The 11,110-nt window shown below is 55.2% G+C and overlaps 1 protein-coding gene across 7 annotated transcripts in view; it reads right to left on the bottom strand.

Annotated features, from left to right (window-relative positions):
- CMTR1 (cap methyltransferase 1) overlaps positions 1-11,110 on the bottom strand; it is a 61,522-nt gene that overhangs the window by 12,311 nt on the left and 38,101 nt on the right. For 5 of the 7 annotated variants that reach the window (XR_015722661.1, XR_015722663.1, XR_015722662.1 and 2 more), the window contains exons 14-23: positions 10,971-11,027; positions 10,173-10,230; positions 9,605-9,673; positions 8,477-8,608; positions 7,288-7,410; positions 6,582-6,673; positions 5,687-5,755; positions 4,445-4,492; positions 3,484-3,596; positions 2,762-2,870 (exon numbers count right to left, since the gene is read on the bottom strand). Coding sequence is in view for 2 of the 7 variants with exons in the window: in XM_045786321.2 (XP_045642277.1) it covers positions 1,837-1,969; positions 2,762-2,870; positions 3,484-3,596; positions 4,445-4,492; positions 5,687-5,755; positions 6,582-6,673; positions 7,288-7,410; positions 8,477-8,608; positions 9,605-9,673; positions 10,173-10,230; positions 10,971-11,027 (1,003 nt within the window). In the remaining 5 variants the exon portion in view is untranslated. Of the gene's footprint in view, positions 1-511; positions 1,970-2,761; positions 2,871-3,483; positions 3,597-4,444; positions 4,493-5,686; positions 5,756-6,581; positions 6,674-7,287; positions 7,411-8,476; positions 8,609-9,604; positions 9,674-10,172; positions 10,231-10,970; positions 11,028-11,110 lie in introns of those variants that run through there. The other 2 variants (XM_045786321.2, XM_087858205.1) reach the window with 1 other exon arrangement.

Here is an 11,110-nt window from a genome sequence, read left to right as displayed (position 1 = left end):
CCTCACCCCAAGTGCAGCACCCTCCCCCCTCCCAGTGCAGGCCCAGAACGGAGGGGAAGCTGGCCAGGGGTCAGCGAAACCATCTCTCCCTCCCTCTCTTCCTCCAGTCTAGTGACACTAATTGGTCTGACGCCTCTGTTATTTTAGTCACACAGACTGATTCTGGATTGTCACAGTGCCACCATAGAGTGAGCTGTGAGATTTATGTGAAGGGGGGAAGGTGCCTCCCTGTCCCGCTGGGCTGTAGGTTCATTCATTCTCCAGTCCCTGCTTCCAACAGGAGCTGCATAATTTCTTGGGCTCTTCCTGGGCCCCTCTCCAGAAGCAAGCAGCAGGGCCTGTGGGGCCCAGGAACTTACACAGGCTCTGAGTAAACCAATCTGCTTTTCCCCCTCTTCCTAAGCAGAGCTTCCCCCCTTCTCCAGCCCAAGCAGTTTCATCCAAGCCAATCCCAGACCACACAGCACCAAGGACAAACAGCCAATAGCCCCAGCACAGAGCCACACAGGCATTAAAAATATGTTTATCTTTAATGATCCAAGATTCTGCAAGACACACCGATATACCCAGAACTGGGTGGAAATACAGCTTTCTCAGCGGTGCTGCCGCCAACCTAGGGGGAGGGAGGGGCTGGATGCTGGCTGGAGACCCTCCCCCCAGGTACAGTTCCGACCTCACAGGGAGTCTCAGTGCCCTATCTCCATGGAAACCAGCCCAGCACTGGGATGGGGCCCTAGGGAGCCCATAGGAGCATCTCTGAGAGGTATTTCCCATTAAAAACAACCACAGGTGCCCTCCCCCACCCAAAGCTACTGCCCAGCTTCCCCTCTTCCCCCTCTGCCACGACAGAGGAAATGGAGTGACCACAAAAGGACAAACAAAAGTGACTGTACTTCCTATTGGGCAAGAAAAACGAAGGGAGGGGTTTGCAAGGTGGCTGTGGCAAATGGGGGTGCCATGATTGCCAAAGGGCCAGGTGTGACCCAACCCCAGAGATACCCCGTGTTGCCAGGGGGCCACTACTCTGGGGCATAGAAAAAGGCAGGTCTGCAAGGCTGCTTCCTCTTCTAGAGCTGCCCAGGTTCAGATCAAAAGGGGATGGGGCCCAGGAAGGCTCACAACCCCAGGAGGCAGTCACACCCCCTGCCAAGACACTACCTGTGTCGAGACACAGCGTCAGGGATGTGTGGCCCACATGCCTCCCTTCCCGGCCTGCGGGACTGTCAGAGGTCCGGCTGAGAACTGCAGGGAAGACCAGGTCAGGGGTCAGGGGAGGAGACAAAATCTTCTCCGACTTGGCATCAAAACAGAGCAAGTTCAAAGAAACAAAACCTCGATTTGTAGAGCAGCTGCCCCTGGCCTACACCCACTTAGGGTTGGCCCAATAAAAAGCTGGGCAGAGCAGGAGCATGGCCACCCTCAGGGCAGTGCACGGAACTCAGAAAAGTGAGTCTACAGGATACAAGAGAGAATGGCAGAGCCAAGGCCCTGCTGTTCTCTGACAAGTCCTCCGCCGGCCGCACGTTCCCTGGGCCTGACCTCAAACCCACTGCGGGAGCAGCAGCCTAAGGCTGAGCCCTGGCAGGCAGGTCTCCGGGGAGGGAAGTTCAAGAGGTGTCCCAGAAGGAACGTTAGAGTCCTCTGAAGGCCCCTGACTGAGTTCTTCAGGGAGAATGGAGAGGAGACCACCCACCCCTTAATGGCCAGGCTGCAGTGACTGCGCTCCCCAGTCCCTCTCCTTGAAGGGGAAAAAAAACCAGTCCTTTGAGCCCCAGGCAGAGCGCCCTGACTCAGAGAACGACAGGTCATTCGGCAGGGGTGGGCATCCCCACGCCCTCAGGCGCTGTGTGTCTGGATGAACGAGAGGACATCTTCCTTGGACAGCTTGTCTGGGTCCTGGGGCTTCTGGGAGTCATGCACACGGATGCCATCCCCCCACTCCCAGAAGAGCCTGCCATAGTAGCAGATGCTGGGGAGAAGGAAGAGAAAGGAGGTCAGAGGGCTGTACCCAGGTGGAGCAGGACCAAGAGATCACCACCCCAGCCCCGGCAACCGTGATTTAGAGGGTTGGTTCTTAAGGGGCGGGGGCGGGGGGAGCATCCTTTGATTCCTCTGGCAGCCAGAAGGTACCCAGTAGGCCCCAGTTCCTCCTTCCTCACTTCCGGAACCAGCTTTTCCCAACAAAGAGCTGCTGCTGCTAATTGTGTCCATCTGGATTCCTACAGTGACTGATATTCCTGGTTTACCTGTCTGTGCTGCTTTAAGAAAACAGTATTAGTGTGGCAACAGAAACTAGTGTCTGTGGCTAACTACAGGCACATCAGGGCTGCTGGCTGCTGTCAAAACCTAGGACTAACAATCTGGCCAGTGGACACTGGGTCCTAATGAGGGACGACTTTAGGACCTTGAGTCCCAAGGGGTATGGCTGCAGGCCCTCAGTAGGTTCCCACCATCAGGCCAGTACCGGAAAGCAACGTAAGCAGTGGCCACTCCAAGGGGCAGATGCCCTGCCTGGGTGAGGCCCTGCCCACTGAGGACCCCCAACCATCACAGCAGGTCCTGGCATCATTCGCCTCTCACTGAGCCTCTACCCAGAAGAGGGCCACATCCCCACCCTTGGGAGGAGCCCGGCCCACGCTCAGGAGGGCCCCTGCGTGGGCACCATCTTTCTCAGGACTTGGGGTGTGCCCCAAGAGGGCTGGCATCCTGGCAGGAGCACCTGAAGCTATGGAGGGGAAAGGCACGGAGGAGGGCCACTTACTGAAATGGGGCAATGGAGTCTGCAGGGAGATCAAAGGTAGAGATCTTGGTTTTCTTGTTGTAGAAGAACTTCCTCTTGAAGCTTTTGCTGAATCCCATAGTCCACGGCTCTGACAGAAGGAAGAGGGAAAAGTCATAAAGGACACACGTTATTCACGGGGGACAGGGGCAGACCAACATAGGGGTGTATCTTCCTACACTCCTGTTCTTCCAGTCCCCTCTTCCAAAAAGCAGGCAGAGAACGGCCTGTGAGCATACAGCCTTGATCACCAGCCTGAAGAGGCTCAAGGAGGACACCTAAGATAATTACTTCTCAACCTGCCACCTGCCACCAGGGCGACAACTCTGGGACCCTGGCAAAGAAAAGGCTCTGCTAGCTAAAGGGCACTGAAGAGAAAGGGATGGTACTGAGGATGCAAATGGCCAAGCTTGACTTTCTGGATCTGCTGCTGCCCCCTTGAGAAGGCCCTTTTCCTGCCATGAGGACATGATCTGTGCACAGACCAACTGCACTCCTCTCTCCCCAGCCCCAAACCAGTCCCCGGGCGGGGGCGGGGCCGGGGGGGGGAACGCAGTCCCCACCCCTCCAAACTACACCTCCAAGAAATGCCAGCCTGGCCGCTGTGCACCTTAGCAGGCAGCTTTCGGCTCTGGCTCAGTCAGGGTCTGGGCCATCCTCCCGGCCGCGGGAAAGAGGGCAGGGAGCGACCCCCCGTCACCTACCGTTCACCGTCCTGACGATGTAGAGGCCAGTGGGCACAAAGTGCCGGTCATCCCGCCCTGTGTAGCTGAGCTTCGGAGTGCCGCTGGAGCCCTTGATGATCTTCATCTCTAACCTGATCTCCCCGAGGTGAGTCAACAGGAAGTGTGAGTGCGTACATGAGCGAGCGAGCACGAGCGCGCTCACATTAGTCTCTGGCTGATATCAAAACCTCACCACCCACAGGATTTATCTCAGGATTTATCTTATGTTGACATAAGAAACTGAGGCAGACAGGAGCTGCTCCAGGCCACACAGCAAGGGAGTTTGTGCAGAGCTGGATGTAGGACTCGGGCTCTAAACTCTCAACTACACAGCGGAGGCAGGAGCGTGACAGATGGCCCTGCTCTGTCGCTGCTGTTGCGGTCGGGGTTCAGGATGACACCAGTAAGGGTAAGATCCGAGACCAGAGGTGCCACTGGGCCTTCAGTCCACCACCAAAGGCATCTCAGTAGCCACTAAAGAGTTAACCCGAGACCATGGAGTCCTGGCCCAGCTCCTATGGCTGGCCGTGGTGGGCACAAACCCAGGATAAGACTCACAGACTGGAGCACCCCGCACACCACCAAGAATACGAGGAAGCAGCTCTGCCCCCTTCTACCCTCCAGGCTCAATCTCTGTCAGCACCAGGAGCTGGGATTTACAGCATTTCAAGCAGCTGGCTGCTCTGCCCCTCACAGGGACGACCGTAACTATTACGGCGTCAGTGAGCCCGTATTTCTGCCTGACACACACCCGCCCTGCTCCCCCCCGACAGGGTGCTGCATCAGCGCACCCCGGGGGGCTCGTGGCTGCAGCGGGGGGGTCAGAGGCAGCCCGCGGGGCCAACTCACTGCCTCCCCCACAACCCAGCTCTGCAAAAAACACTGCTGCACCCCCGACCCCAGCTCCTCTCAAATCCTGAGCTAAGACAGAGTCACTCACCTGACAAAGATCTTCTCCATCTCCTCCAGTCTGTACACCTCCTTCACCCTGTGTGTAGAGGGACAGAGAGGGGACAAAGGCTTCCTGGGGGCTCAGGGGGCAGACATTCTTATCTGGCAGCAGCTGGGAGGTAGGAGGCGGTGCCTGTCCTTGTCCTCTGCTTTGGGTCCCTGTATCCCCAACCCACCAGAATGAGGACCCCCCAGGCTGGCTCACCGCTGTTCCTCACAGACATGCCCCTAGCTCAGAGCTACCAAACACCGCCTTGGGCCTGCCCCAGGGCAACTGGGGAGCACAACTATGGTTATGGAAGAAGGGCGAGAGGGCAAGGTCAGGCAGACAAAGCCGTCTCCGCCAGCATTCCCACCCTAATTGATCTTCCCTGTCACCACGAGAAGCACCGAGGTCAACACTCATGCCCAGGTCTGTTGCCATGGATTTTAGGGCTTCCTGTAGCAGAGTTACTTCCAAACAGTTCTAAGAGGCCTTTTACCACAGGTGGCGGGATTCCTCCACCTCTGGGGGCCCTTGAATACATCTTTGGAACTGCTACCGGGTAACGTCCCCAGGGCCCCAGCAACCAGACCACCAGCAACACAGGGAGGGTCCCTGGAAGGTGGCCCTCAGGACCTGGCAGACAGATTTTACATAAAGGGTAAACCGACACCTCAGTCTCTAGTCACATGAAGCCCCAAAGGTAATAACCTCTGACCTGGGAGCAGCCTGGAAAGACTGTTCTCCATCTGTTGGCTCCCTGACTGTCCTCATCCTCCTCTCCTCCCTTGGGGGCCTGGAACTTTCACACTACCTAACGTGACAACAAACTTTCTCTTTTTCATGTTCAAAAACTCCCATTCCCTTAGCACCCTTCTCTTACCTGAAAAAAATGAAAAGGCCAGGTGACATGCTAATGATATTCAAGCGTGCACGTGCGATTCACAAGGTGTGTGAGCACGTGCATCTTAAATGGGGACACCTTAACCCCTAGGAGTGAATCTCTCCTCTGGAGGTTGGCCCACTGGGACAGGCAGGTTGGGGAGAGACTGGGGCGAAGGAGACACCTGTCCTGGCAACCCAAACAATTCACACTCACCAAGGGTAGTCTTCTCTCTGAAGCCAACCTTGCCTGGTCCCCTCTACTGAGTTCTCCCATCCCCCACAGGATGGGGAAGCCGGCACTGGCCACAAAGCAGCAATGGGGGACGGGGAGCGGGGTTTGGAAGGGAGAGAACATATGCTCACCTGATGGGATTCATGTCAGGCCGACTGGGCTTGGAAACAGCTTTCACAAATTTCTCAGCAAGCTGAATTCTACAGTTCAAACAGAGGCTCTCAGAGGCAAGCAAAGGCGCCTCCACCAGCACCCCCGCCCCCAGGGCTCTTCCACGCCAGCCATGAGGGAACACGTCAGGTGTGCAGCACCGCTGCTCCGAGAGGCAGCACTCCCGCCCCCAGGAAGCCCAGCCCGCCCTCCTCCACTGCCGTCGTTATGCAGGCCTGTGCTCTCTGGATTCCCCCTTCCACTCCGTCCTGGGAGGCGGTCCTGAAGGGTGCCTCGAGGTGTGCTCAGTCCCCTCCAGGCAACCTCAAGCATCGTCTTTACGGTCTCTACCGTCTGTGTCCACTCCCCCCTAACTACTGATACCACAGCACACCACACAGAAGAGCCGCCTTAGCAGTGACGTCACAACACGGTGGTGTCAGATGTCCCTCCTTTTTGTCCCCTTCCCCCCTCCCAACAACGGATCAGGCATCCATCCACAAACAAAAGGGATCCAGACGAAATGACTGAAATGGGACCACCCATGCTTAAGACGTGTTCTTTAGAGACCCTTCCTCTCTCCATAAGGTTATCGTCTTGCTCAGCCTTAACACAAACATCACTTCTGATCTGAACAGCTGTGGCAAAATGGAGTGTGCTGGAATCTACGGCCATCAAGGCCCATGCCCTAGCAAACTCTGCGGTGCCGGTATTCATTCCTCTCCCTGCCCCTGGAACCAGCCAATGGATGGGAAAGGGAAACTAAGGCTATCCTCAGGCAAGGAGGCCTCGGTGAGGGGCCAAGCCCCGGAGGCTGCTGCCAGAGCTGCCCTGGCCTACCCCGCCCTCCCTCCCTCCCCAGGGCCCAGGTCAAACCGCTGGTTAAAGTGCTGCTCTCGCACGTCGCTGCCGTTCAGCACGAGGACATCGAGGATGTGGATGGCACTGATTTTCCGCTGGGCCTTCCCCTAGAAGGACAAGTACACTGCCCACCCTGCCAGGCACTGGCCGGGGCCCATTCTGCCCACCATGGCATGCTGGCCTCCATTCTACCTGTAGCCAGACAAGAGAAGGACTCCAGACACAGGATATTTCTCTTGCCCCCCTTCCCAGCTCATTCTCAGCACCGCACTGGCCCAGACTTCTGAGCAGGCAGAGATCTGAGGCTTTGGGTGATGAGCCCCCCGGAACCCAGGGAGAGGCGGCCGCCATGGTGCTCCAGCCAGGGCCCAGCATCCCAATCCTGTCAACTGTTCCCACTGACCGTTCTGAAAGTCATCTGTATGGTTGTAATGGCCAAAGCTCAAGGGATCCCTGGTAAAAGCAAAATCAGCAGCTATACGGCCCTCACTGCCCAGAGACGACCAAGATCCCCTCTTCCACACATGGGGACTGTGGTCCTTCCTACCTGAACATATCATGGTTTAGAGCAACTACTCGAGGAGGAGGAATCATTACAAAGCCTTCCCCCAGCCCTGGGCCCTGTCAAGCACCATACAATGTAACCCAGTTAACTCAGGGGGAGCTTAGCTCTACAGCTTAGCTGGCAGGGCCAGAACACGTGAGCAGAACCACCTCTGACCTCCCCTTTCAGCTCATGGACGATCTCCACAGACAGCAGAGTATCCCGGGGTAGCTCTGTCTTCAGGTCCAGCTTGACCCAGCGGTCTGACTGGCGGCCATCCCATGTGTAAATCTGGGACTTCTATGGGCAGAGAGAAAGGGCCCCATCAGGCAGGCATGGAGATCGAGGGGTGAGAGGCTCAGTTCTCAAATGGGCTTTTTGTTGGCAGCTATAAGCTGATGGGGCTGGGAAATGTCAGAAGAAAATGTCTAGGAGAGATTAGCCAGTTATACTTCAGCGATAGGGATCTGGTTGTCCTAGTGAGAGGGAACAGGCCCAGGGCACCATTCAAAAGGCCTAAGTCCACGGTGAGTAGCCATCAGGAAAGATCAAGCTTGCTGTCTATTTCTCTGAGGTGAGGTTGTAGAAGGGTCCAGTGAGCCGGGGAGAGGGGGACCGCAAGTAAAAAGAAAAAGATCAAGTGTGAGAGAACACAAGTGAGGGAGAGAGATAAAGTTACACAGAGATACAAGGCAGAGTAGAAAGAAAGAGCAATGATGACTTTACGCAATTAAGATACAGAATTGCCAAGGCTTGGGGCGCCTGGGTGGCTCAGGCAGTTAAGCATCTGACTCTCAGTTTCGGCTCAGGTCATGATCTCAGGGCTGAGAGATCACTGGGCTCAGTCCTAGCCGCGGAGCCTGCTTAAGATTCTCTCTCCCCCTCTCCCACTCCCCCTTTTGCTCACACACACGCCTGCTCTCTCACAAAAAAAAAAAGAAAAAATTGCCAAGGCTTTCCCTTATCTTAGACTCTAAGGGCTCCAGAGCAAGACAGGATGAGGAGGGATGGTGTTGCAAAGAAATGGCTGCGTGGATTCAAGCCACATTAGCCTGTTGACCATCCTGCTAGCCTAGGAAGCTTACCGTCACAAGAAAAGAAGCAGTGTTCCCTTTAGCAATGCACAGAGATGGGGAAACAAATGTGTGAATTAATGAAAAACTGAATGAATGAATGGCACTTGGCCAACTCAGAGGAAGAAAGGAAGTGAAGCTTTAAGAAACACCCTCTCTGGGGTCAAAGCCCCAGCTCCTTGGTGCTAAGAGAACACGCACCAAGTGTGGCAGGCAGCTGTCCAGACTCCCACAGACCGAGACCAAGGTTCCATCACCCCAACGGCCAGATGGGAAGCCAGCAGCAGACTTACCCCCAGGCCAATGAGGAACTTCTGCTCGCTGCCAGACACCATGCAGCGGTAGTCAAGCACTGGGCGGATCTTCTCCAGAGTTTTGGAGGTGAGCAGCGTGGGCTTATAGCTGAAGATGTCAATCTCAGTGCCCTGCAGCCCCGGGTCAGAGAAAACACGGCTGGGTTGGGGGAATGGACAGCGCTCAGTAAGGGTGCCTGTATGGGGGTGGGGGCAGGCTGGGAGAGGCGAGGGACAGGAAGAACTGGCTCTCTGAAACATGCCCCCCTGCATCCCGGCTCTACCTAACCACGCGTTAACTGGGATCTAATTCCATCTGCTTGGAGTGTTCCTTTAGGACCTATTAGGACAGGCTGGGAAGGGAAAGAACACCGAGTCCCTGAGTACAGATCAATTTACCAGAGCCATAAGGAAATGTCACCAGAATATAAAAGCCACCCCTTCAATAAAACTGAAGGCGAGGACTCATCAGTAGTTGGTTTGAGAGCAGTTAAGTGACCTCTCCACCCCACTTAGAAAAAATGTACACATGCTACTCTTTCGAGGTCATCTTAACCACATTCTCCAGTCCCTGACCCCACAAAACCAGCACGATGGCCCACGATCCAGGCCAGATTTAAATGAAGCCCAGAGAAAAGCTGGAAATCAGGTGGTAGGAAGAAAAACCGGGCAGAAGAAGTCCAAGGACCAGCTCACCAGAAACAGAACAGGGAGTCTAGGGCTAGGCCAGCCCCACTGTGGAGCTCCCCTGACAGCCCCTCTTGGCCCTCTGCCCAGCTCCCCTGCCTGAGATCATCCCACACTTCATTGTCTTCCCTGCAGGCAAATCTCATGCGACTCTGAACTTGCCAGGGAGTGACAGCCAGCCCCACCCTTTGGGCGAGTGGGAACGCTGAGCACATCACATCTCAGGACAAGAGGCTTCAGGCAACCCAATGGGCTCGTGGGGAATTCAACACCCTACACCAAAGGTTCCCACCTATGGTGGCCTCAGCCTAGCCCGTCAGAGCCCAGGAGGTGCCTGCACAAACCCTCTGGAGGACAGACATCTGGGGGATCTCAGCGATACTTTCCACATCCAAAGTTAGGCCTCTCTGAACTTTTTATTTTCACCAGATACAAACTTACCTGGATTAGCTCAAAGAACTTAGATTTGGGGTCTGAGGAAGAAGGAGCAACTCGAGCCTGGTCTGGGATCTGAAAGGAGACAGCAACGAGCTTTGATTTTCAACTGCACTTTCCACGAAGGCTGTGTGTGAGCATATGCAGGCGAGGGGATAGGTCCAGACAGGGGAAGAGGCAATGGCACCTAACAATGGCACCTAGGAAGCAGGAGATGGAGGTGGGTAATCCAGCCACTGCCCCACGTCAGGCCCTGTGGTTGCACACCACAAAGGCCACTTCCCTCTCTCTGGGGCTCTCTGTGGGCAGTGTTGCAGTACCAAGCCCCAGCAGCAAAAGGAGGCCTGGTCACCCACCACCCTTGTCCTTTCTGACCCAACTGCAGGACCACACTGACAGTGAAAGGGCCACGAAGGTAACTCCTAAAAATGTTGAAACATCCGGCTCTGGAACGTCAGGAGGGGAGGCAGGCATTTTCACACAAGGGGAGACCCTAAGGTGACAGGGTTGGTCAGTCCATTCTTCTCGACAGCTTCCCTGCCCTGCAGCAACGATGGGCTGGGGAGATGCTCACCCCCCAAAGTCGAAGGCACTCTTTCCGGATCTCTGCCTGCCGAGGCTCACTCAGGGTCCTGGGAAAATGAAGCCAACAAGTGATGAAAAGCTCCAAGAGGCGTACCACTCAGAACCCGAGAGAGAGGAAGCCCACAAGAATAAACATGTGCACGCACACGCTGAGGCCACGCGGCCATCAGCTCGGGATGCTGACAACACTCACACGGCTCTGCCCCTGAAGCACGGGTGCTCAGATGTACACAGAATGGGTACTTCCCACCACAAAGGGAAGGGGACTGCCCTCCTCATCACCCTGGATGCCAGAATTCCCCACATAGCCTTCTCTCAATTACCCGTCAGCACATTCTGGCTCCTCCTCTGCTGAGAGAGGCCACCCACGTTAAATCCATCCCAGTGGATGTCACTCTGTCCCAGAAAGCTGAATCAGCTTATGCTCACCCCCTACCAGAGGGCTGGTTTTCCTTGACCAGCCCTATCTCCCCTCTCTGGATCACTCTTTACTCCATGTCCCCTGAACGTTATGTATTCTATTCACACTACGCCACTCTACATCCCCTGATGCAGTTAATGACTCTTCCTGTGTCCCTCTGCTGGGTTACTCTTCTCTGCCCAGACACAAACACGAAGTCTGGGAGGGCAAGGTTCATGTCATATACTCCTCTGGCATTCTTCACAGACCACAGCAGAGTGTAAGATAAAAGAGTAGATGTTTTAAAACGTTTGTTGAAATGAAATAAACAAAGAGCTTAAATCTTTCCTTGAAATAGGTGAATTCTGGGGAGTGGGCAACACTTACGTGTCTTGAACAAAGGCATGGATTTTGGCCAGAGCTTTGATCTGCAGACTACAGTGGCTAGAGAGAGGGAGAGAGGAAAAAAAAATTTAATTTCAGAAGGATTACCAAAAAAGACAGCCAAAGGACATCAAAAAAGAGAA

Source organism: Ursus americanus, chromosome 32, assembly GCF_024610735.1.
Source record: "Ursus americanus isolate L20-20 chromosome 32, mUrsAme1.1.p, whole genome shotgun sequence".
Classification (NCBI taxonomy): Eukaryota; Metazoa; Chordata; class Mammalia; order Carnivora; family Ursidae; genus Ursus; species Ursus americanus.
Note: the sequence above shows the minus strand (reverse complement) of the source record. Positions and strands in the feature narration are given on the sequence as shown.